Source organism: Trichogramma pretiosum, unplaced genomic scaffold (assembly GCF_000599845.2).
Source record: "Trichogramma pretiosum strain Unisexual culture from Peru unplaced genomic scaffold, Tpre_2.0 scaffold48, whole genome shotgun sequence".
Classification (NCBI taxonomy): domain Eukaryota; kingdom Metazoa; phylum Arthropoda; class Insecta; order Hymenoptera; family Trichogrammatidae; genus Trichogramma; species Trichogramma pretiosum.
In genome coordinates this window covers 1,078,722-1,103,603 of record NW_019641228.1, presented here as the reverse complement: position 1 = coordinate 1,103,603, position 24,882 = coordinate 1,078,722, and the positions used below count along the sequence as shown (strand labels likewise).

The following is a 24,882-nucleotide window of genomic DNA, read 5'->3' as shown; positions in this document are numbered from 1 at the left end:
CGCATCCGATACCTGAAAATATTTTTCATACATTTTTAAACATTTTTTTAAGGCTCGGCCCCATAAGAGCCCTGTGTAGTAGTAGTAGTAGTAATAGGTTTTATTGGCATTTAAAAAAAATTTTCACATAGCCATACAAGAGCCCTGTGTTATTGCCCGATCTCCTTCCGCCATCTTGGCTCAAAAATTTCTACCACACATTTCCCGCAATTTAAAAAATTTTACGAAATCGAGTCGATAAAACAGTGCGGCGGCCATGTTATTAGCTGCTCGTAATAACAACGCTGACTCTTCTAGACAGAACCAAAGAAGAAGAAGAATAAAGAAAAGTTGGTTTAATCTAAGTAAAATTGTGTATAATCAAATCAGATTTATTGCATATTAATACGTTTTAAAATCGTAAAAGATAAGCTATTATGTATTAAACAAAACGGTCAAAAACGAAATTATAAAAATTATATATGTGTCTGGATCTTAACATAACATTGGTGTATTCGTTGTGTCACGTGATCAAACAAGTACTCTGCGAGTTCTACTGCTACTAAGTAACTCAAATTCAACAACATCGAAAATGAGCAAATACGTGAATCTCGCTAATTTAACTACAAATTATGCTAAGCGAATGAATCGTTTAAGCAACAGAATTTTTGGAGAAGTTGTTCGACCGACCAATCAAAAATCCATGAAAGTTGTTAAACTCTTTAGTGAGAAACCAGTAGATAAAAGAGAAGAAATTGTACAATACTATCCAAGGCTTAGAGAATCTCATGTTTTGATGAAACATCTTCGATGGTATGGATTATTCAGAGATGAACATCAAGACTTCAAAGAAGAATACCAAAGGTTGAGAGAATTGAGAGGAAAATCGGCTTGGAAGTATGGAGAGAAAAAGAAAGACTCAACGAAAACTCTGAAATAATTTTTAAGTATTATTTATTTTTAGTTTTTCCAATAATGTGTCATTAAAAACATTGAAACATCTTACATGAATTTATAAAATGTAATTAGAAAAAATAATAAATAGATTTGTTATTTATCGTAAAATTGATACTTTATTTGGTATGAATTATCCTTTGCTAACAGACAATATTTAAAAATTGTTTAACAAAATAATAGGTTTTAAAACCTTATTTGAGTTAAATCAAATTTATGGTCATATGTGAAAAATTATTTTTATACAATCAATTGTTTAACCAATATGATTTATCATATTAATTTTAACAGCTCTGACTTGACTTACACATGATATGATATATAGTATACTTTGAAATTCATTTTAAATGTTTACAATTCGTCTTGAACTTTATCACTTCCTGTTTTTTCGGCATCAAATTTTCCAGTATCTCCTTTTTCTTTCAAACAAGAATCATCTAATTCTTTTAAATACCTTTCTGAACACAAATACCTGAAATTTAATTTACAATTACATATATAATAAAAAATAATCACCAAAAAGAAAATGAAAGATATTATACTTTGATAGTGGAACTTTTTCTAAATGATTAAAATACCACTCTTCAATATCAGGTTCATGGTTTTCTATGAGTTCTTCACATTGAGTTTTTAATGTTGTTATCTCAACCGAAGGCTTATCCCAAAGTTCATATGGAATACCTAAATCAACTTTAACACCCTTATCACTGCAATTATATTAGATATCATTATCTGTACTTTCATGTTAATTGAAAAAAAATTCAAATTAAAACTTACACTAATCCATGTAATGTTTTGAAAGTTTGGCTCATTCCTTTTGAAAATCTAGAACTATCAGATCTTTCTTTATGTATATTATAGTCTAAAATTCTAGTACAAACATCCTCTAACGATTCAATTAATCTCAATTCCCTAAAATATTATAAAAAATAATTTATGATGGTTTTAAGGTAAATTAAAAAAGTTTAAAAATTACATTTGCTAATATACTCACGACTTTTTATAAGCTATTTTCTTTTTGGGAGCTATTTCATCCAGGGAATAACCTATTTCAATAGCATCGCTAGTTTTTCCAGTCTCATCAAGTTTATTTTGCAATTCTATAGCAACCACTTTGCAAACTGAAGTGTACAAATAAGTTTCAATTATACATTTAAAAAATCATTCATAAAATTAAACAATTCTAAAAGTATACCTTCACACTTGTCTGCATACTTGACACCCTCTTCCTCTGGGCTGCCACAGTAAGTGATTACAAAAAAACAAAAAAGAATTAAAAGGAACTTCAACATTCTCATAATGTAATTCCCATGTAAAAAATCACTTATTTTTATTTTTCCAAAACAATAAAATACGTATAAATAGTTACTGAAATTGATAAATATTTTATAACCCCACCATAATATGATTTGAAAATTGACTAATCTACCGGGTTTTCAAGGAATAAAAACGTGCTTTCAGCAATGTCAGCAAGTTTAATAGAAATCTACACTCTAGGTATGAAAGTGTAGTCAGTAGTGTGACAAGTCTACGTTTATCATTGAATCCTCATTCTCACATTAGACTCGTAAATCAACAACCTACTAGGCGGGAAATTCAAACGACCAAATGCAATGATCATTGAGATAAATTAATTTTATCATAAATATACTTTATTAAAGTGAACTTTTTTTTCGATTGTTCGCTTACAATTAAAAATTTCATTTTACATATAATAGAACTACATCACAATATTTTTGACTTGAAAAAGCTCTGTTAGTTTTACGTTGTAAAATCGGTGAAATCTTGTACGAGATCATCGACTATTTTCATTTTATCTTCTTCCTCGAGTGCGTTTTTCAACACATCGTCGTTTGGGTTTTTCCGCAATGATTCTTCGAGAACGCGTTTTCTTAAACGTTTGATGTGACGTAATCGCTCCAACCAGTTAGATGCATAAGGATTGCGGTTGCTTTGTTTCAACGACGAACAAACCATTGAAGCAAGCTGAAAGTAAATAATTTATTTATTTATTATTAATAATCCAATTATTAGTATTATGTAATAGGCTAATATATTCATTTTAAAAAAAAATAATTACATTAGCATGAACGGCTAATTGTCGTGTTAAAAGAGCTAGATTTTGATCAGATATAATTTTAGGATCGCTATGACCAATAGGCTCACTAAGTTCTTCTCTTGCCTGAACGGTAACGTGATTCGTACCATGATCAAGAGGTTGAATAATAACACAAGCGTAATTGAATTGTCCCTAAAAAAGAAATTAATTTTTATCGTACATTCACAATAAATCCAACCAGTTGTTTGTATCTACATACTTTCACAGTTTGAATGTCGTACTTCTCGCCACTTTCATTGTATACAATAGTAACATAATTATTTCCTATGTGTTGTTTTTTACTCGTGCATTTGGGATCACTGGCTTTAGTTGGCATGAGCGTTGCCGCGTGAAATGCCACCTGCGTTACGTCATCTTGCCAAATATAAGCAAAATTTCCATTTTCACCATTACGATCGAGTCCACCTAAGAATATACTTTCGTCTGCATCTTTAAGGCGTATGAGCGTACCTAGGCTCTGGAGAAACTGCGTGTAACGCAATGAACCATGCTGATTTGACAAAATTTCCGTTTCGTTTTGTGCTTGACCATGACCAACATAAAGTACACCGATTTTGTGTGTTTCGTATGGTTGAATTCTGTCAAAATTAGTAATAGATGTTTGCAGTAAAGTATTGTTTTGGGGTACCAATAATGGCTTATCAGCAGGCTGACCAAAATACGCCGCGTGATACAATTGTAAGAATATGAAACTGAAAACGAATTAACTTGGTCATTCATAACTCAATGATCTATATATTAGATAAGTGGAAAATATTTTCTACCTTGGACTAATTCCATTTCTATTGTTAGGTAAATTCATCACTGAAGGCAGATCTTTCACTCTAGAAGAATTATTTCTTCTTATTTTTGCAGGACTCATCACTGATATCGTATATCCTCTATCGCGGAAACCAATAGGAGGTAAAGCTGAAGTATCGACTTTATCTTCTCTGAGCTGTTAATACAAATAAATGTTCGTTTTTTTTATCACAAATAATCAAATGAGAAAATCTATTGAAATACCTTATCGACTAATGGACTACGGCCTATCGGTGGCTTAGAATCCCACATCGGTCTTGCGTGACTTAGGTCTAAACTTGTGTGCCTAGCGTAGACTTGAGTAGGAGATTGAGGTGGTTTTGAAGCGAGTTGAGATGACAAAAGATTCGTCGGCGATTGTGGAACGTTACTGTCCGTAACCATCGCGATAGGCGGAATAGTTATTGCACTTGGAAATGTTTTCTGATTGGGTAATCCTACTTTCATATTGTCGGCTCCGCTATCATTTGACGGTGGCGTCGTACCTGCTCCCAAGATTTCTTCCGGTATGGCTTCGCAACTAACCCTATTAACATCCACAAATTATACGTTTTTTCATAATTACTTATTCAAATGCATTTTAAAATATTATACCTCATGTCTTTTGAGTAAGAATTTTTTATATGTTTTCTAAGATCTGAATCGTTTTTGACATCTATTTCCAAATTAGAGTCATCTCGATCGTTTGCTGGTATTGTCAGTTTATCTTTACTTAAAAATGGATTTTTCCAATTTGAGCTCATCTCAGGACTAGAATTCGATCGCCGCACTGGATTTCTCGATTTTCGAGAATCTGAACAAAATTAAATATTGTTATTATTCAATTCAAAAGACGAGAATCCTTTAGTCTATCTAACACCTACCATCTTCCCCTTCTAGGCTTTCAAGACTATCTCGGGGACTATGTTTAGATGGGCTAGGGCGTGCTGGGGAGCTGGGTATGTCAATTGGTTCCGAAGACGATGAAATTCCAGATTTTAGTACACTACCAACGTCTGGCGAAATATGTTCCAGATTTTTATCGATTGCATCCTGTAAATGAACATACAGCTAATGTAAAACATGTAAATGAACGTACAGCTAATGTAAGTAAAGTGGCACTTGGTAAATATGAACCTACCAAATGAGACTCATCCTCGGAGTATTCAGAAACAAGGTCTTGACTGGTCTTCTGAGGTAACATATCAGTAGTTGGCATATACAAAGCCGTCAAATTATCCAATGGTAAATCATAAGGCATATCTAGATGCATCATATTTTGGATTCTCATGATCCAAGAAGTATCACCCGTAGGCCTGCGAACATAAATTTCAGCCCAACCTTGACACCAACAAGCACAAGGCTGGTGTTCTTCTTGCTTATCTACATTCATGATTTGCTCGAGTTTGTAGGCCTCGCTGTTTTGTTGCGGATCGGTTTCCAAGTCATCAACTACTCGTTTATTTTCATCTGTTGGTGAGTTAGCAGCTGTATTGGCACTGGAACTCGCGTGACCACCGGATGATTGCCTCGATAATTTTTCCACACTGTTACCATCAGCACTCGAAGCTCGCAATAAGCTTGAGTGACTTGATCGAGCTTGATCAGGACTGGCTTTACAAGCTGACCAACAGTTATCACAAAGTGGACCACGCATGGCTTTGCTACTGCATCCGCTGGTCGTTACGGTGATTAATTTATTACCTAAAATCCAACTAGCCGAAAGGCCTTCCTTAAGCAAAAAATCCGAAGCCAAGAGGCGCTTCGGACGAGCCGAGTACATCGAGTAAGAGTAACGAGCCATCAGATCTATACAAGTTTCCGTGAGTTCAACATGAAAATTCATTAATGCTTTGTCAACTGGTGGCTTTAGATCCAATGCACGATTTTCTCTGACATATTTGCGAGCTCTACTGCCTTGTTCCGTCAAGCTCGAACTACGTTTACGATTCGACGAGTCTTCATTGAGACCAAGATCTGGTTGAGAAATATTTCCTTCCTCCAACAACATTTTTGCATTGGTTTTTAAACCCTGTAAGGTATGAAGTTTAGTTTATTATTCGTAAAATGAGATTTGTAGTCACATAAATTTAATCTTGCTACCTTGGTAATGTACTTGACAAGGTTTCGCCTGAGTGGTAATCGACATTTTAAAAACCATACTGCTATTACGTGATGTGCTAGTGATACTGTATAATGATTGTACTTCGTAGGTTTAGTGTAAGGCAACATTATAGCAAAAATAGCCATATACTGGTCCTCGGTGAAGTTAGAGTAAACTTTGGGTAAGCACGCTAGTGCTAAAAAAGATTAAATTTTTGTAACCTTGTATTGTAAAACTTATATCGAATGTAATTATTAAATTCGTAATTTAAGTTAATTATTTGAATAACTTACTAGATAAGAACTCAAGAATTGGAATAGCAATTAGCACAGTGTCAGAAATTTTCGATATGCTTAGGAGAACGTTGGATACCAGCTTGCTGATTGTGTCGCGCATCTCAAGTTGGCATGTCATGAGACTCGTTACACATTGGCTAGCACAGGTTGTCCTCAGCCCATCCTTTAATAACATATCAAGACGTAACAATAAACATTGAATGTTCCATTCTTCGTCATTGATACTCACCTCAAAACATTTAATGAGTCGTTGTTGGGTGCTGAGATCGAAGTGTGCGTGATACGATGTACACGAAGCTAGTACAGGAAAAAAATGTGCGCGGAGGTCGGAAAATGTAAATTTTGATGGTACATTTCTGAGGACATTCTGCAACGAATCTGCTGGTCGAAATGTCTTGTCGTCGATCTGAAAAACATAAAGAATCAATGTGTAAGTATAATGTTGCAAAAATAAATGAAATTATTAATATAATGACTTATTCGAACCATTGAACAAAGAGCTAGAGCTAGCGAACCAATGTCATTACTATGTCGTGACAAAATCAAAGCCCGATTCTGCAAAAGTTGAGGAAGTTCTTTCAGAATCAACTGTAGGACTTGCCAATCTTTCTCTTGTTTAATAGCAGTTGTGACAGCCTTGCAGGCATGGGCTAAGGAAATATTGGTTATCTGTGACGAAGCATTTTGGGTAGGAACGGGACTCGCTGGCGGAGGGCTTGCGCTACTTCCTCCATTACCTAAACTCGTTGGGTTCTCTAGAACCAGGTAGGGACTGTAACGATTAATTTTGCCAGATTTCGGATCAGGAAAACCTAAGTGACCCAAACAATTAGCTCGAGCCTTCAAAAAGCACTCGAAAATCTATAAAATGATTTATACGTGGTTAAATTTTTATATTAATTCATGTCAAGTTGATGTTTCGCTTTGCTACTTACCAAGTATCTGACACTAAATATGTCCCGGAAAATTTCTTTGGGGTCTTGATAGTGAAGTTCGAGATGGTTCACGAGTATTTGGTATGCACGTATCGCATGTAATGACGGTAATCGGTAAACTTTTTGTGTAAGAATTTTTATGACTCCAATAACGGCACTTTTTACATCTCGAATTTCATTTTCCGATTGTACAAGAGCAGTGAATGTGAAAGGTCGATTGATAATCTACAAAATTTTGAGTGTTATAAATAACAACATTCTATATATAATTTTAAAATAATGTGCAGATCTGATATTTTTACCCTTTCTAAAATATCCAAAAGTTCCATGCACCTTTTTGATTCACATTCCAAACATAAATCAACAAGGACATTAGCAGCGTAATTACGAATAATGATGTCTGGATCCAATTCAACATGTTGTAAATGGGGTACAACAATACGTTCAATAAGCTCATCTTCATATCCAGATCTTAAGAATAATGAAAGAAATATTATTGTTATGTATAAATCGCAAATATATAAAAAATAATGTTTATGCTTTTACCTGTTTACTTGAATAACATTTTTTAGAACATCGAGCACTTTTAGACGGATATTTGTTCTAGTTTCAATTTTATAGTAACGTTCAATCAAAGCACTAAGTTTGCCCTGCCATAAATAATTTGTTGGAGCAACCATTGATGCTTGATAGTCTATTAGTTTAATGACTGATACTTCTGGTCTTGAATCTGAACATCGTTCGACCAATTCATAAAATCGTTGTACATTACCATTATAACAATTATTGTCCATAAGCAATTCAAAACTTGTAATGGTCTCATGTAAACTAGTAGATACTTGTTTTGTAGCAGGTTGATTACTAGTTTCTACAATTTTATCATAAGTATAGATTTAATAAAATATTATTTAAGAAAATTCAAATTTTCTAACACATTTCAGAAAATTTTTTTGAAAATTTGAATTTTAAGCTGGAGTATGGATCTCCTAAATAGAAAATTGTAATATTTTTATAAATTATTATATTTTTCACCTGTATGGACAATAACTTGTTCAATTATATCAAAAATAATGCTCCAAGTTGGTTGAACAAGATCCATTCCAAATTTGTTGACTAATCTTTGAATAGAAATTGTAACTTCGTACATTACAATTGGATGATTGCACTGAAGTGCTTGATAAAAGGATGGTAAAACAGACGATGGTGTACATTGAAGTGTTTTTATTCTATGAGTTCCCCACAGACCCATATTTACATAGAATACAGCTCCTCTGAGTAAACGAACATCTTTTTGAAATTTTTGCTCTTGCAATAAGTAACAAATTTTGTATAATGCTGAATGACCCATATGAGTTCCTAATAAATTTCTCATGATCTAGAGAGAATATTTTTTTTATAATAAATAAAAATATTAGCAAGTGGATTTAATTATCAACAATTTACCTTCCAACTCATTTGACAGTATGCTTGATCATTCACAGTTTTACACAAAGCTATTATGAATGTTTGCAGTGAATCTGGTTGCAATTTACTATAACAAACAATAGCATCTAAGGCTTCTAAACTTGCTGATACTATTTCTGTATTATTACTGTTATAACATAATTGGCAGATGTATCTATAATGGACAATTTTATAAACATTATTAATATTAGTATTATTGCATACTTAAACTTTTAATAAAACTTACAAAACCAGGCCTGATATTATATCTTCATCAATACATGCAGAATTAAATTTTATTACATTAACAAGTAAAGTTAAGAATTCAGCTGCTCGTTTTCTATCAGTTGCAGTAAATATTGGCATCCACGTCAAAAGAAAAGGTCCCATTTTTTCTTCCAAGTGCACTATATCTTTGCCATTATCAGTTAAGCTCTGTAGCAATTCTAGCCTGCAAATTTAATATAACCAGATACATTCAATATTTTGTGTTAATAAAGTACATATAAATTATTCCTGATTACAAATGCAATTATGTTTTGTTTACCTTAATTCTACATCTTCAGGAATGCTATGTTCTTTTATGACATTAAAAAATTTTACCCTCATCAAGGGTGATAGTCTTGAATATTGTCCTTGAACAAGACATCTTAAAAAATGTAGTACTGTTTGTCTTTGTTCTTTAGGAACATCAGGTCTAATCAAGTCCTGCACAAGAAACCAAAGTTTTTCTGCAGCACACTAAAGTTCAATTAGAGTACAATAAAACTAATGAAGTTTTTTAGGAATTATAATCAAATACAATTTTATAAATAACATACATCTTCCCATTGATGATTCAAAACTGCATCACTCAAGTCCTTGATAGCTTTTAATCGACAATGAATTGTACTATCAGGGCTAATTTCCCTCTCGATGGTATTATTTAAGGCCATGTCCTCTCTATTTTTGAAGGTACCTAAGCAAAATTATTAAGTCTAAGCATAAGAGTTTTCTGAACAAATTTTTGGGTAATATTTAATGCTCACCCCTCTGCAAGCGAAAAAATTGCTTGAGCTTGTCAATAGCCTTATTGTCTTTGTCTTGGGCACGCATTTTGCACTGTTCTTCGAATTCGTTCAAAAAAATAATACCTAATTTTAGAAGAAAAACGTCAAATTCGTAAATCTGTACATAACCTACTATATAATTAGTTGAAATTTGTTGTTATTTTTATGCTTAATTGCATCTAGAAAGACGAGTGGTTGGGATCTTCCGTGAGTTACGAAGCAGTCGGCGACTGCTCTTGGACTGGTGTAGTGTAGTCGAGTCCGAGTGTCGAACTGTCGACGTGCTGCAGCGTGGTGGTGGAAGATGAAAAGTTTGATTCATCTTTCAGCTTACTCTGTAGTCTGTACATACAGCGCAAGACTAAATCATGAAGTCAAAAAATTGGGAGGCAACTGGGAACTGTCTATGCATTTTTTCAATTAAATACATCATAATTTTTAAAAAAATTCAAAATAATTAACCACTACTTATTCTTAATTCAATTCGTCAGGAACGGCTGAGTTTGAAAACTACTGCTCGACATCTTTCATTTAATCTGAGGTAATTTTTTTCGAGTTAAATGACATATTATTACTCGCAAAACTGCGGATCTCATCTCAAAGCGTATAATCTATTTATAATTAACTTTATTTCTTCAGTTCCAATCAGTAATGCAAGTATTATATATAGATAGAAAATGTAGGTATTAGATCCGAAATCAGATGAGACCGCTTGAATGATAATCATTTTACTGACAGCTGATGTGCCTGGACTTGCCTGATCGAATATTTTTGCGCGCAGGGTCAGAACAGTCTGGAGTCTGGACTCTGGACTGCTGGATTTAAAGCCACCAGTGCCTCTGTTGTTTGCATCGATAACTAGCTAGCAGTCAGTCAATTCCTAGTCGCTCAATAATATATAAACACGTGCGGTGCAGGTTAAGGCCAGTACTTAGTCGAAGGCCATATGACGTATGATTTATAGTATTTTTTATTAAACAATATAATGTGACAACGTTCAAAAAGTCGTCAAATTGAATTCCAATTTTTATCGCATACTTGGAATCTTACAAATTTCTAGTGGCACCCTTGCACTTGCTAAGTGTAAACATTCATTTTTAAAATGTTTGTGTATTTTAAAATTCCCTTTTTTATCAATCATTGACCAACAAAGTAAATCATTTTTGTTTTGATAATTATTTTTATTATTCATAGTTCATTTTCGTTCACATCATCATGGTCGTCACAATCAGTAATGAACAAATTGTTGCTATGGGCAATATTTTAAATGATAAAACAAAACCATTAAATGAAAGATTTCGTGCTCTGTTTACTTTAAAAAATATAAAAGAGGCAAAATCAGTGGAACAAATCATTAAATGTTTTGATGACCCATCTTCTCTATTGAAACATGAACTTGCTTATGTTTTGGGACAAATGCAACTTGATGAAGCCATTCCAAAATTGATTGAAGTTCTTAAAGACACAAAGCAAGAGGCAATGGTTCGCCATGAAGCAGGTACGTACATATTTAGTTGTAAAAAAATTGCTTCTGAGAATAATTCACTGTTATTTTTTTACATTTTATAGGAGAGGCACTGGGAGCAATTGGCAATAGCAGTGTAATACCTGTTTTAGAAGAATACAGCAAAGATCCTGTTGTAGAAGTTGCAGAAACATGTCAGATTGCTCTTAATAAAATAAATTATTCAAAAACTGGAAATGATGAACAGTATCTTAATGATAATTACAAAACTGTTGATCCAGCACCTCCATCTGGGTTAAAAGATATTAATGAATTGACTCGAATATTGCTAGATGAAAACGAAACATTGTTCAACAGATATAGAGCGATGTTTAATTTAAGAAATATTAAAAGTAATGATAGTGCCCTTGCTTTGTCAAAAGGTATTTATTTCTGTTTAATCAAAACTCTATTACATTTTTGAGAGTGTCTATGCAGCAGTGAGGACACATGCAATCTTTTAAAATTTCACCATCTCAAATAATGTATAATATTATTGTCTTTCGCTATGTAAAGATGCTTTTACAGTGCACGCCTGGGCTGCTGAATAGACATTTCCTTAAATTTTATCAACAATTATTATTTATTAAGTTTTAATTATTTTAGGTCTAAAAGCAAGTAGTGCATTATTCAGACATGAAATAGCTTTTGTTTTGGGTCAATTAAAAGAAGAAATCACTGCTCCAGCTTTAGAAGAAAATCTAGCAGATCCAAATGAAAATGAAATGGTTCGACACGAGTGCGCCGAAGCTTTGGGAGCTATAGCTTCACCTTACTGCTGGGAAGTTTTGAAAAAATACGTGAAAGACGAAGCGCGAGTAGTGCGCGAAAGTTGCCTTGTAGCATTGGACATATGTGAACACGAAAATAATGGAGAATTTCAATATGCAAACGGTCTATCGCAAATCATATCGTCATGAAAAATTCATTGTTACACTAGTAAAAGCAAGGATAATTTCGAAAACAAAAATAATTATATTAATAATAAGAATAAAGTCAATTTTACATGAAACAAAAAATTGGAAAAAATGAAGGTGCTGGTCATTTTTACTCTAAAGAACGTTGTGTATCGCTGTACAAACTGTCGGAATTTTATTCTCTAAACTGGATACATTTCACCGCAACCACTCATTAATGTTCGGGTCAACGACGCGGCAGTAATGAATATACGCATATAGCAGGCAATCATAAAAATGCCCAGTCCATTTTCCGCAGGCAAAATATCATATATCATTTGGTTCTTTCAGTATCCGTGCACTTGTTACCACATTTTCATCCACATAAGTCGACTCTTTTTTCTCTCTCATTTTGTTCTCACGTGCAGAAATGTTTCTGCAAGTGTAATGTTTTATTGCCACGTACATCAAACGAGAACGTCAATAGCGATTGTTGCATCGCTCGCTCACAGCTTGCATGAGTGTATATAATAATAAATACGAATATATTTACACTTTTTTTTGTTTAAGAACACATTTATTCTTTTTGCCCCCTTAACTTTGCAGTGCAGTTATCATATCAGCAGTTTTCAATAATTGTAGTGATAAACGGTTCGCTCGATTTGAGTTTTATCGAAGAAAAGCGCTTGCATATAGGGGTGATAGGTCTCGATGTAAAGTACCAACGTACCATCGGGAAGGCGACGTTCATAGTGCAGCATAATAATTGATGAATGGATACAAACACGCAGGAATTTAATTTCACCGAACGAGTTGTATGTTCAACTATTCGCAGTGCACGGTAATTATAGAATTAATTAATACATGTATAGCTTTTTGCACGCAGCTGATGTTTGAGTACGCGCTTATGTATCAACTTATAGTTTTAACTCGCGTACAATACTCAATACGAATATTGGCACTTCCGCGTGCTTAGCGGGTTATCGACTCTTGCTTCGCTGCATTCCTCTTGAATGTTTAATTGCATGTACACCGAGCTGATTCATTTATGCGTACCTACCAATCCTGACTTTGATTCGTTTACCGATTCTCTCACCCGCGAAACTGTGTATTAAACCGTTGATGTATGAGCAGGAGTCTACAGCGGCTTTGCCCGACTTGCAGTAATACGCGGGCCGCGATTTTCTCACTCGAACAATATTTCTCTCATCGTCAAGTTATTTATACCAGGGAACAAACTTCAAATAGACTTTTATTATAAAATTGGATTAGAAAAACGTTGGAAGAAAATATTAGTCCAAGACGCGTTTGAATGTGCCTTGACCCAATGTACCACTAAAAGATGCATGTACAGATGCTTCATATACGTCCGGCTGCGGCAATAATAAAACAGCATGAGCACGCGGTGCAATTGTCGAATTGAATTTTTTTTCATATCGAGTCTCGACGTGCATGATACATCTATCGAACATCTGGCCTACATCTTAGATTAACTCAAGTTCTTGATTGCGTTCTTAATTATTATTCCAAGCAAACGTTACTTGTCTTTGATGCTGGATAAAAATGCATAAAGTCAACCAAGTCAGGGCAAAGAACGTTCAAAAACAATTTCAATTTTGAAGTACAAAAATTAAGGAATGAACAAAATAATGTATTTATGAGAAATAGACAGCTTCTAGACCTCTTTCTTGCTTGTTGAGAAAATAATAAAAGATTTATTCTTTTGACCCTTTTTATTTGTCAAATGCTTCAAATCAGCAATTCTACTTAAATAATTTTGTTGAGTTATTTATGCAAAGTAAATTTAATAGTGTTGCCAAAAAAACTTCGGAAAATTTCTGCATAAATACTTTGGGTGTTTATTGGGCTTTTTTTATTGAATTAAAATGTGAATCGTATTAACATTTGTAAATTGCTTTGTGCTTAGCAAAATACACCCAATTGTCCAATCCGAATTACATATAAATTAATCAATAAAATTGGGCATTTCAATCACGAACTAAATCTTTAAAGTATATGCGCTAATTTATAATTTGTTATTTTTTAATAGAAAATCGCGAATTATGTCAATTTCAGCTTTTGAACGATGCTCGATGTTTTTTTTATTTTTTATTACTATTATACTACATAAAATTTAGAAAATCTTCACGTGACTTAGAGAGAGAATTTTAGAATTAGAGACAGTTGTAAAAACGCCATAACCTGAATGCGAAAAAATTATGAATCAATTTAACAACAGTCCAAACAACAGAAATTTTGGGTGCCGCTCATTTATTTGCAAAGTATCATTTGAAAGTAAGTTATTTTGATAGATGGATTAGTTGTATTGCTGCCTGACAATCTTTTAAACTTTATTCTGGAACTAAACTATTATAATATTTACATTTTACATTTTATGATACAGAGCACTATTAGCTCTGCAAAAATGAGCGCAGAAATATGAAATTCGCGGGGAAAAGGCGAGGGGGACCACTGGTATACGTATGTAACGTGCGCGTTTCTACAATATACGATATATCAGACGGACAGCAGCAATGGCGACGACGATAACGTCGAGTAGCTAAAACTGTACATATATATGGCTGATTCTCTGTCAAAATTTCAGTGAATCAAAAAATTTTTTACTGACATCATAATCACCAGTATTGTTGTAGTTTCGAATTTTATAAGAATTTTTCGTAGTGTGGGGGTTTTTCAAACAATTTTCACAAAATTTATTTCGTATTTTTTTCTCAAGTCACTCAGGCCGAGGGATGAATTTTGGATTATTCAAGGAAAATCCATAAAGTTTGGAGCATAGACCATTCGAGATCTTGAAAAAGTAGTCTCCGAATGAGTCCTAAAATTCGAATGAAATTCAAGATTAGTTTTAACGCGACAAACAATATGATAATTATGTCAGCTGAAAAACATTGTTTGGATATTTGATTTGTCAGGGAATCGGCCATGTATATATTGTATACATAAAGCATGTTCGTATGTGTAGGCATATATATATGTGGGCTGTATCACGTCAACTATGATAGTCCAAAAAAAATGAAATTGAAACAAAGTACGTATTATTGAAGAGAAAAATCAAAAATGAAAATCCTGAAAATTTCAGCCCTCATGAATCTACAGGGGCTTAAAGTCGGAATTTAATTTTTCAAATTTTTTGTAGGAATGCCGGATAAAATTTGAAAAATGAAATTCCATCTTTGAGCCCCTGTAGAACCCCAAGGGATGGACCTTGAGGGTTGACATTTTCAGGATTTTCATTTTTGATTTTTCTCTTCAATAATACGTACTTTGTTTCAATTTCGTTTTTTTGGACTATCACGGTTGACGCGATATAGCCCATGTACACGTGTACGCATGTACGTATGTGTGAATATGCCCGCACACGCATATGATATACACTCGACGGCAGTCGGCGGCAGCAGGAGAGAGCGCGAACTGCGAAGACCATCTCTGATTGCACAGTTCAGTTGTGATCGCGCCGTTAGTCGGTGCGTGTTATAGCCTCGGCGAAACTCTGTGAGAACGTTTGCACGTGCTAACTCTATTTTTTTTTTTTTTTTTTTTTTTTCAATATATTACCTGATATCTTGTTTGCTCTTTCAATGTGTTGAATGAAAAGGAAAAAGTGTAATTATTATCAGGAAAAATTCACGAATGAGTGAACAGTGCATGACCATCGGGATTTCTTAGTAACTCGATCGACGTTCGGTGGTCCGTGGCCTGCAGAAAAAGTGAGCAAAATCTCCAAAATGTTACTTCCTCGTTTCATTGAATAATATTCCGTGCGATTGCGAGTGCAAAGGCGGCGCGAGCTTCATTCATGCTGCTCATCTTTGGGTTTCAGGCTGTTGCCCCCCTTGGAGTTTATTTATATGCAGTCACATGCTCGGCGGCTGTACTCTGGCCCACGAGCCACGCTTATTAGACTTTTACTATGCTCGGCAAATCGAATTCTCTGTCTGAGTAACGCGTTTTTTTTATTCAGTCGATTCAGTCGATCGCACGGTTCACCCATGCCGCTCGTGAACGTGCTGCACCTGCCACTGGGCTTTATAAGCTGCGATAATACGCGATGTTTAATAGGCGAGCCGTGAAGCTTTTCATCGCGCACCAGTCGTAAAAAGTAGTAGCAATAATAATAAAAGCCTTAAAAGTATATCGATGCGGATACATAATATAATGTATGCGCGGGCCGCGACGTAAGACGATCGCTCGCCTCCACGTGTTTGCCGACCACGCAGACACACTTTGCATAGGCGTTTGAATTATTGCATGCCAATTATAATAGCAAATATACAATGTGCTCGGGCAAGCACTTGTCGCTTAAATACATCAATCTTTCGGCTCGTGTCGGGCTTGCGAAGCATCGCGATAGGGAGGGATCATTCGAAAGAGCTATCTGCACCGCTTCGACAGTGGGCAGAGCTCTCGGATCGTTTCCACATACGAAATCCAAGTCGCGAGAAAAATGTCATTCGGTTGAGAAACACATCGAGTTGACTCGAGCATTATCTCGCGACTTTTTTTGATTTTTATTTTCAGCCGCTCTGGAGAAAACAATGCGAGGGCTGCGCGACGTCATTACTCAATGCCATATAATATCATAGCTGCTCCGACTTCTCCTAATAGATATTATGGCTGCTTGGGCCGTCGGTACATTGCAGAAATGCAATCGCCGGTTCTTTGGTTACACTCGAGACACGCACCTATGCAGGGTGCAGCCGTCGCTTGTGCTGCACGTACCTCTAGATGTACTACTGTCGCTCTGTTTTGCTTCACCATATAGGGCTTCTATGGGCTGCCTTTCGCTTCGGTCATTCTTCTTCTCTTTTTCCCCTTTGTTTTAATCGTGGTTATGCGGTCACTGGACCACAACATTTTCTATACTTGTCTTGTTTCCTTCATTTTATTCACGGGGATCATTTGGTACCACATCTTATTTTAATCTTTTGTTCGCTCGCTCAACGTACGATAAGTTTCTCCCATTTGCGGCAGATTTTTTTATTGAGCAAAAACTGCCTACGATTAGATTGCCTTCTTCATTGTGATTTTAATGTTAAATCTTTCGACTTTTGTATACATCTTTTCGCCAAAAATTATCATTACGAGCACACATACTGAGCCAACAATATCAACGTTGAATCCATAATATCTTATCAATATAATTGTCTCGACGTCTAATAATATTTACCTAAACAATCGATTCATTGATTGCTACTTTTTCCTCATAAGTAAGTAGTTTTTTTTCTCGCCACCCAAAATCCTAAGGATAAAATTCTTTTATGTTGGCGTAGATAGTGTCATACATTATGAAAAAAGGCATGCTCTTATCACGATCGTCATGGATTGTATTGGATTTCCTTTACGCGCGTAAAAAATGTTTATCATAAACATCAAAAAACATCAAATAATAGTATGCAACATGCATTTGAAATTTAAATAGTAAAGAAGTTTGATTCAAGTCTTATGGTAGTTGTATGACGCAATAACTGAGATTTTGACGTTCTAAGATTTACCTACACATGCAGCATCTAAATATAGGCTATGTCAAGTATCAATATTATTAAGCATGATTCTCGCTTGACTCAGATTTATTGCTAATTTTTTTCTACAATTAATATTATTATTATGAATGATTAGAAAGATTGCGAATGTAAACTCATGTATATTCAATTTTGCTAAAGTTTTATGAATTCGAAATAATTTCGCAACAATTTTTTCTTATACATTATGAGTGTAGTGTGAAACTAGAACGAAATAGATAAAAAGCAAATAAAATTTAAATATTCGTCGTTGTATTTGTTGAAACATGTTTCTAATGGATTGTACGGACAACGTTTATACACATACGAATCCCGCATAATTCAATGATTGATAAAAGTTTTTTTTCTTTCATCATTCCTCGGTACTCAAAATTTTTTGGTAAACTATTTTCAAGTTTTAACTCTTCAGCCAAAATTGCAACAATATGCATTACACTAAAATACCAACGCTTTTTTCAAATAAAGACCAAAGAACATAAGTGCAATAATAAAAGGAAACAAATGTCTGTCAGACCCAATGAAAATATTTATAAAATGTCAAAAATACCTAAGAAGTCGTAAACAACTTTGCCCGATGTGGGTCAAAATTTTTTTCTTCCCCATCAAACTTCCGCATTTCAAGGAAAACAGTTTTCAAAATTACGATGCAATTTGATTTTATTCAAGCTTATTTAATTGTGTAAATTGTATCATTTTAATGTAATCAAGGTATTTTGCATCAAACATCCCAAGTGCATGACTCTTATAACGTTGTTGCAATAACAAAATTGATTTCATAAACAAAATGGTTCATGAAAAAAAAAAAAAATAATAATAATAATAAGAGAACGCGTAATTTTCGTAAGAATACTAACGGCTATCTAGTTGTTATAAATCATCATTATTTTACAACTAGAGACATTTTTCATCGCACTTTTTTTTTATTGCTCTAATATACTTTTCCCTGGTAAGAATCATTCTAAAATGTTAGCATAATGATAATAGAGTACTTTAATGAAATATCATCCCAAATTAACCACAAAGATATTTATACTACGCCGGTGCTTACGAAGACTATCTCTTTTTTAAATGCAGACAAATTCCTGTACCGAAGAAATTCTCTTTTTTTCAAAAACCACTCATTCGATTTGTAATTTAAACTTTTCCAAAAACATGTAATCCCTAGATCTAAAAAAGCTGGATGATTGTTATATTAAAAAATTAAAATGCTGTTATAAAACGGGGATTTTCTTCGTAGGCACCATCGACTAGAACATGACCCATGAAATACATTCTCTGAAAAATTGTCAATTTCTTATACGAAAATCAAAAATTTCGTGCACGAATTTCCCCTGAATAGTCACTTCATTTATTTTATACAATGTATCAACGTGATTAAATAAACAGCATGAATTCCACTACTATTGTTAATGGTCGTAACACTCGATCATTTTATTGCTTGTATAAAACTGTAGATTAACAGAGGGTATAAAAAATTGTCTGAATCAATTAAATATATCTATTTGTAACGGTGCATGAATTAAAAGCCACAAATCACCTTAGACAATGTTATTGTTCATAACGAGCGAGTGTAAACGAACGAGATAAAGTGCTAGTTATTCATTACTTGTGATGCGATCACAAGCTTTGATAATCGGAAATTGGCTCGAGCCTTTAAAATACTTTCACAATCATTAAGAAGAACCATACTTCTGTACAGTGAACGATAAAATTTGGATGGGCAACATCCGTGTAGACTTTCAATAAATATCATCATTTAAGACAAAATAATGTTCCATTTTCCGCTAAATATACTTATATATCTCAGCACCAAAATCTTCGTGTATAAAATGAAAATTAATAAATCATTTGCGTGATATATTCTAGATTGATACACAATGCTCAACGAGGGCGAAGAAGGTGATAAGAAAAAGCCAGTAATTGTACCGGCTTCAAAAGCATCACACGAAAATGGATCTGTTGGAAAAGATGAAAGTGCAAAACTCAATGGTACTGGAAGCGGTACTGAGAGTATCCCACCTGACGGTGGTGTCCGGTAATTTGCTAATTTACCCTATTATCCAGCGCCCGAAACTAATCGATCGATTGCATTTTCAGAGCCTGGTCTATCATGGTAGCCAGCTTCTTAGTAAATGGCGTGCTTTTTGGTATTATCAATTCATATTCACAAATTTATAAAGAGCTCGAGACAAGATTAGTGGAAAACAAGGAAACCGAAGTAGCCTCGAGAGCATGTAAGTTTCATTTTGATACATCGTCATAAAATAAGCTGAAATTAAATCTCAATAAATAACGGGACAGTATGAAAAGCCTAAACTTGAATAGACTAAAAACGACAATTAATTACTTTTAATTCAATCATAATAAAAACTTTATTCTTGTCGAAAAAAGGATTTTTATGCGTGATTATAGATTTGTGTCTTTTTATTCTAATGTTTTCTTTTTAAAAACTTACCCTCGTGAAACTTGAGTATGGTGAAATATAATTAAAGTGTGTAACTGATGACTTGACGCATTCAAGATGAAAGTGTGATTAAGTTTCAGAGTTTCAAAGCGAGCCGTGTCAACGTAATTCGAATATTCGCACGTCGCAAAAATCAATTCCTTGCACTTTTAATAAATTAAAATCAGAAATACTCTTTGAAGTAGGAAAAATATGACAAAAGTGTATGTTCGTCGATAGCAATTAAAGATGTAGAAAATAACTTTTCCGTGATGCATCGAAATAACTTATACTATTATAAGAGATAGGTTCGAACAATTAAACTGATTTATAAAAGTCTTATCATTTGAATGGTACCGTTTTTAAATTATAAAAACATTTAACTATCTAAATTGCTTCGAAGTAAATGATTGGAAAGATCAATGGGCTCTGAGAATCTTTAATTATTCTATTATATTTATAGATAAGTCGAAACGAATAAAAGATTTTTTGTTTTAACTGGGATCTCACTGCTGTTCATCTAATCGTTGAAATGAATGATCGAGCGAGTGCTTGAATTGACGAGCTCAAAGCTACTATTAGCATATGAGATCATGCCAATTTCAACAAAATTTTATGAAATAATTGTTTTGAATAAATGTATGAAAAAAATTTGCAGCACTTGTCGGATCATTGACGATCGGTACGACATTTTTCTTGTCATTTTTCGCTGGCATATTGACCGACAAAATCGGTATTCAGAAGACGACGTTCATCGGTGGCGCTGTGGCCGTCAGTGGCTTGTTGCTGTCCTCTTTCGTTGCTAGCAAGGTGAATAAGCAAAAAAAATAAGTAAATAAATCCTGTACTCCCTTTGTATTTTTTTGACACCTCTCGTGGTTCTGATGCAGGTTGAATTATTATGCTTGACGTATGGCATAATGTACGGAACGGGTGCAAGTTTGGCTTACACCCCGAGCTTAGTTATACTCGGCCATTATTTTAAGCGCCACTTAGGCTTCGTTAACGGCGTCGTGACATTGGGCAGTTCAACATTCACCATCATCATGCCTTACATAATCGATTTGCTCCTGAGGGAAACTAGTCTGGAAACTACTTTTAAGTGCTTGGCCATACCCACGAGTATCGTCATGCTCTCGGCACTCATGTTCAAACCTATACCAGGTGAGGGATCGTTTGAACTTAGTCCCTGCGTTGCGAGTATATGCACAACCCTGCAATGATATTGATTAATATTTCCAACGCGCAGGGCCCGCAGCGGAAGAGCAAGTGGAAAAATTGAAAAAGAAGAAGTTCGGCACGATGCTCAAGGAAGCCGTGAACGTGTCGATCTGGAAGCGTAAAAAGTACCTCGTCTGGGCGACGGTCATTCCAATCGCACTTTTCGGGTTAGTCTTGCACAGCAGCAATTGTCGAACGCGAATGAATTTAATCGTTACTCTTAATCCATCATGTACAGGTACTTTATTCCGTACGTCTACATCGCTCAATTTGTCAAAGACGAATTCGAAGGTATGGATGACAAATTGCCGCTCACGTGCATCGGTATTAGTTCTGGCATCGGCCGGCTCTTCTTCGGTTGGATAGCCGATCATCCTCGAGTCAATCGAATTTTCCTGCAGCAGTTCTCGTTCTTCAGCATCGGCTGTCTAACGATCACCTTGGCATTCGCCAAGTCGTATCACCTGTTGCTGGCCATATCGCTCGGCATCGGCTTGTTCGACGGCTGCTTCATCTCCATGATAGGACCGATAGCCTTCGATATTTGTGGCAGCAAGGACGCGTCCCAAGCTATTGGCTTTTTACTGGGAATGAGCTCGATACCGTTGACTTGCGGACCGCCGATCGCTGGAAAGATTCACGACATTACCGGTGAGCACGAGAACCAGATTCTTATCGAGTCAAGTTGCATTTTACCGCAATACCAAGTCGATTTTTATTTTTTTTTATTTTTTTCCATTTTCAGGATCATATCAGTTACCATTTCTGCTGGCAGGAGTACCGCCGATCTTGGGCTCTCTCATGATGACTTTCATCTATCGAGTCAGCTCAGAACCGGCCGAGGAGCCAACTTACGTCAACGACGAAGAGGTGGGCGAGGCTCGTCAGTCTTTAACCGATCTTAAAAGAGTCAATGGTTAGTGCTTTGAAAAATTAACTGCAAAACGACAAACTTTTATCGAATATTGGCTTTTTCCGTCTTTTCCCATTTTTTTTTGGTTTTTTTTCTCCATATCTTGTCAACGTATACGAGAAAAATATTTTTTATACAAAATCATATAAGTGAGAGGCCGATATTTTCTTCATAAATTATCATTACGATGGTAAATTTCGTATGCATTTCTACAACAAAAAATTTAAGCATAAAGCTGTGGGAGTATGAATGTAAATTATCGAGTGGCTTTACAGTTAAGAGAAAGCTTTATGCTTTTTATAACAAACAAATTAAAACGCGCATGAATGAAAGTATGCAAATGGAATATCTCATGATTTTTAAAGCTTTCAAGTTATGGTATTCATTAAAATTTTTAGTAAGGATACAGGGTAAATAAAGCTCAAGTAAATACTTGAAAGAAAAATATTTTTTTAATTTTTCATTTTTGCACAAAAGTCGTTGTACAGTATTTTTTTTCCAAGTGTGTTTTAAATTTGATAAATGAGTGTGGCAGTTTCGTCTGAAAATATTCAAGGCTCGATTATGACCTTTTCACGACAACTCATCATTGTATTGAGCTTATTGGAAAATGTATACAATTATTATATTAATTATTGTTCGATTCACGAATTATGCAGTTTATTTATAAGAAAATCATCCATCACGACTCACATAATCACTCTGTTACAACGTCATCCATCTTCATTCAACGAATTGTGGAGAACATATGAAGAGTTGCTAAAAAAAAATCTTGCAACGTATGTCAGCAACGCCACACCATACACAACGAAACGCAAAATTATCGCTTACAAACTTTATCATTGCAACGGAGGCAAGTTGTGTGCGCATTATTGAAGCTTGGCATGAAATCTTTGGGTGGCTATTTGGATGGCAAGATTGAACGTCTCTAAAAGTGCTTTGAAAATATTTCGTTCGCAGATCTTTATAACAATGGAAATAATAGATATCAGCCGATATCAGCTCATGACGAATACTCGCCGCTTTTGATCAAGTGTCGTGCCGAAATAACGACGTCTATACCAGGGAGATTCAAAAATTCACTCAGCTTTACGTAATTAAACTTGAATAATTAAGAAATTTCGAGTAAAACTTTTTCAGTCGGGCGAAGTTAGTGAATATTCGTTTGTCAATATTATGATGTGATAGTTTGGATGAGATTAACTAGCTGCTTTTACTACCAGAAATCGATGATTCATAGGTCGTTCTGAAGTTCAATTCGTTTTATATAAAAGACAATAATATAACTTTGAACAAATTTCAATGATAATTCTAAGTATATACATATATGCCTTAAAAATAATATCGAATATAGAAAATCAGTTATTCTTATGGGCTGTATTTCAAAAAAATACCATCCTTTTAAATCTGTATGAACTTTTGTAAAAAATTTATTGGGCTTCATCTCATTAATGATGTAACTACAGTAAATGAAACGTTGTTAAACATTTATTATGAGTATCATATGTCCAATGATCTAGATTTGAGTCTCGTAATAATACGTTAATTCTTAATTTTAGTACAAAGAACTAATAAATATGTTGAATTGTATAGAATACTTATCTACGATGTATCAAAAATGCCAGTGTTGGTTTTAGTGGGTAGTCGAAAAATATATAATGACTACGGTGGTAGCACGTCTATGATTTTATCATTTAGCACTAAAAGCAACACTGAAAATTACATAATTTTTATACCGTTTAGTTTTTTAATATACTTGTACCAAGGAATTTTAATTCCAATATCAAGTTTACATTTAATTTAATAGTATCTAAGTTTGTGAATATTTCGTTGTACAAAAAATAAATATTCAAGAAGATATAAATTGTAATATTTTTACTATGTACTTTATCGAATAATTTTCTGTATTCCATAAAGACAAATATATATATGAATAGGCAGGAAGAACTTCTCTCATGGATACAATTTAAAGGTACAAATACAATAGTAAATTTTTGGTTAATTCTGCACTATTGATGCTGGCTTTTATTCATTGCAGCACTTGTAGAACGCAAAACAATTACTATACAGTTGATGTGTAGCGAAAAAAGTAATAGCAAAAGTTATCTCGCTTAATTGGCACTAAAATAACACTTATTTTGCATAATAATAATTCGATTGCATTGTGCTTTATGTTAAGCTTAATTTTTAAGAAGTCAATAATCACCATTTACATGTAATAAAGTATCATTTACTAATTAATTTTATCCGTGATTTGTTGCAGTTCACTCGTTCAAGAAAGAGATTGGCGATTTCAATTCCACTACGCTGACAACTTCGAACGAAACGAAAAACGTCTGAAAACATCCCTAGCAATTAACGTATAAAACATTAATGATACTTTAGCGAACAAAAACGAACATGACACACTCACGCAAACTTGAACAAATATGGATGAAATGTCGAATAATGATAGAAAAGGCGAATTTCGTTAAAATAAAAATCTCGTTGAAACTGATGAGAAAAAGTGTCTGTTTTCAAATCGCGCGCCCTTCCCACGCGAGCGGTGGCGAAATGGAGCGCCGCCCTCGTGGCAACCTTTGGCAACGAGGCTGCGCCGAGACAGACGACACTGCACGAGCGCTCCGCGCGTCGGTCATCTATGCGATGATACGTCTCGTATCTTGTGTACTACACGTGAATAATAATAACAAACGATGAGAT

At 34.4% G+C, this 24,882-nt stretch overlaps 5 protein-coding genes across 7 annotated transcripts; 3 read left to right on the top strand and 2 right to left on the bottom strand.

Annotated features, from left to right (window-relative positions):
* The first annotated feature begins 283 nt into the window (after positions 1 to 283).
* Positions 284 to 948, top strand: LOC106648303 (28S ribosomal protein S33, mitochondrial). The gene has a single exon (XM_014365071.2). It carries the CDS (start codon positions 572 to 574, stop codon positions 917 to 919), a length of 348 nt encoding a protein of 115 aa, XP_014220557.1. The 5' UTR covers positions 284 to 571; the 3' UTR covers positions 920 to 948.
* Positions 949 to 1,038: 90 nt separating this feature from the next.
* LOC106648288 (protein canopy 4) lies at positions 1,039 to 2,435 on the bottom strand. The gene is made up of 5 exons (XM_014365049.2): positions 2,129 to 2,435; positions 1,928 to 2,054; positions 1,711 to 1,845; positions 1,476 to 1,640; positions 1,039 to 1,405 (listed from the first exon to the last, which is right to left on the bottom strand). The coding sequence occupies exons 1-5, from the start codon at positions 2,229 to 2,231 to the stop codon at positions 1,285 to 1,287; spliced, it is 651 nt and encodes a 216-aa protein (XP_014220535.1). The 5' UTR covers positions 2,232 to 2,435; the 3' UTR covers positions 1,039 to 1,284.
* Positions 2,436 to 2,567: 132 nt separating this feature from the next.
* On the bottom strand, positions 2,568 to 9,900 carry LOC106648369 (tuberin). Its single transcript, XM_014365223.2, has 21 exons — positions 9,639 to 9,900; positions 9,432 to 9,568; positions 9,158 to 9,351; positions 8,858 to 9,061; positions 8,611 to 8,785; positions 8,200 to 8,542; positions 7,714 to 8,035; positions 7,470 to 7,638; positions 7,168 to 7,392; positions 6,719 to 7,093; positions 6,462 to 6,638; positions 6,230 to 6,395; positions 5,936 to 6,132; positions 4,974 to 5,864; positions 4,717 to 4,885; positions 4,448 to 4,646; positions 4,058 to 4,379; positions 3,817 to 3,989; positions 3,252 to 3,744; positions 3,014 to 3,184; positions 2,568 to 2,919 (listed from the first exon to the last, which is right to left on the bottom strand). Exons 1-21 carry the CDS (start codon positions 9,703 to 9,705, stop codon positions 2,695 to 2,697), a joined length of 5,394 nt encoding a protein of 1,797 aa, XP_014220709.1. The 5' UTR covers positions 9,706 to 9,900; the 3' UTR covers positions 2,568 to 2,694.
* A 217-nt stretch (positions 9,901 to 10,117) lies between these two features.
* Positions 10,118 to 12,617, top strand: LOC106648371 (deoxyhypusine hydroxylase). Its single transcript, XM_014365225.2, has 5 exons — positions 10,118 to 10,200; positions 10,299 to 10,763; positions 10,854 to 11,157; positions 11,229 to 11,546; positions 11,770 to 12,617. The coding sequence occupies exons 3-5, from the start codon at positions 10,875 to 10,877 to the stop codon at positions 12,081 to 12,083; spliced, it is 915 nt and encodes a 304-aa protein (XP_014220711.1). The 5' UTR covers positions 10,118 to 10,200; positions 10,299 to 10,763; positions 10,854 to 10,874; the 3' UTR covers positions 12,084 to 12,617.
* LOC106648370 (monocarboxylate transporter 10-like) lies at positions 12,510 to 24,670 on the top strand. 3 transcript variants are annotated; one of them, XR_001339272.1, is made up of 11 exons: positions 12,510 to 12,582; positions 12,666 to 12,900; positions 19,469 to 19,637; positions 19,700 to 19,836; positions 20,704 to 20,855; positions 20,936 to 21,209; positions 21,295 to 21,433; positions 21,505 to 21,917; positions 22,012 to 22,182; positions 23,140 to 24,151; positions 24,443 to 24,533. XR_001339272.1 is itself a non-coding variant. In XM_014365224.2 (9 exons), exons 2-9 carry the CDS (start codon positions 19,480 to 19,482, stop codon positions 24,517 to 24,519), a joined length of 1,521 nt encoding a protein of 506 aa, XP_014220710.1. In that variant the 5' UTR covers positions 15,555 to 15,790; positions 19,469 to 19,479; the 3' UTR covers positions 24,520 to 24,670. The 3 variants fall into 3 exon arrangements, 1 of the variants encoding a protein (XP_014220710.1); XR_001339271.2 differs by lacking the exons at positions 12,510 to 12,582; positions 12,666 to 12,900 and adding an exon at positions 15,551 to 15,790; XM_014365224.2 differs by lacking the exons at positions 12,510 to 12,582; positions 12,666 to 12,900; positions 23,140 to 24,151 and adding an exon at positions 15,555 to 15,790 and having other exon boundaries at positions 24,443 to 24,670.
* The last annotated feature ends 212 nt before the right edge of the window (positions 24,671 to 24,882 follow it).

What these genes read in the sequence shown, in the direction of transcription:
- LOC106648288 (XM_014365049.2), bottom strand. Translation starts at nt 2,231, where the DNA reads ATGAGAATGTTGAAGTTCCTTTTAATTCTTTTTTGTTTTTTTGTAATC. An exon ending in AAAATAGCTTATAAAAAGTC is followed by an intron (nt 1,846 to 1,927) that starts GTGAGTATATTA and finishes ATAATATTTTAG; the next exon opens with GGAATTGAGATTAATTGAAT. An exon ending in GAAAAAGTTCCACTATCAAA is followed by an intron (nt 1,406 to 1,475) that starts GTATAATATCTT and finishes ATTAAATTTCAG; the next exon opens with GTATTTGTGTTCAGAAAGGT.
- LOC106648371 (XM_014365225.2), top strand. Translation starts at nt 10,875, where the DNA reads ATGGTCGTCACAATCAGTAATGAACAAATTGTTGCTATGGGCAATATT. An exon ending in AATGGTTCGCCATGAAGCAG is followed by an intron (nt 11,158 to 11,228) that starts GTACGTACATAT and finishes TACATTTTATAG; the next exon opens with GAGAGGCACTGGGAGCAATT. An exon ending in TGCCCTTGCTTTGTCAAAAG is followed by an intron (nt 11,547 to 11,769) that starts GTATTTATTTCT and finishes TAATTATTTTAG; the next exon opens with GTCTAAAAGCAAGTAGTGCA.
- LOC106648303 (XM_014365071.2), top strand. Translation starts at nt 572, where the DNA reads ATGAGCAAATACGTGAATCTCGCTAATTTAACTACAAATTATGCTAAG.
- LOC106648370 (XM_014365224.2), top strand. Translation starts at nt 19,480, where the DNA reads ATGCTCAACGAGGGCGAAGAAGGTGATAAGAAAAAGCCAGTAATTGTA. An exon ending in CCTCTTTCGTTGCTAGCAAG is followed by an intron (nt 20,856 to 20,935) that starts GTGAATAAGCAA and finishes GTTCTGATGCAG; the next exon opens with GTTGAATTATTATGCTTGAC. An exon ending in ATTCCAATCGCACTTTTCGG is followed by an intron (nt 21,434 to 21,504) that starts GTTAGTCTTGCA and finishes CATCATGTACAG; the next exon opens with GTACTTTATTCCGTACGTCT.
- LOC106648369 (XM_014365223.2), bottom strand. Translation starts at nt 9,705, where the DNA reads ATGCGTGCCCAAGACAAAGACAATAAGGCTATTGACAAGCTCAAGCAA. An exon ending in TGAATCATCAATGGGAAGAT is followed by an intron (nt 9,352 to 9,431) that starts GTATGTTATTTA and finishes ATTGAACTTTAG; the next exon opens with TGTGCTGCAGAAAAACTTTG. An exon ending in AATGTTATTCAAGTAAACAG is followed by an intron (nt 7,639 to 7,713) that starts GTAAAAGCATAA and finishes ATTATTCTTAAG; the next exon opens with ATCTGGATATGAAGATGAGC.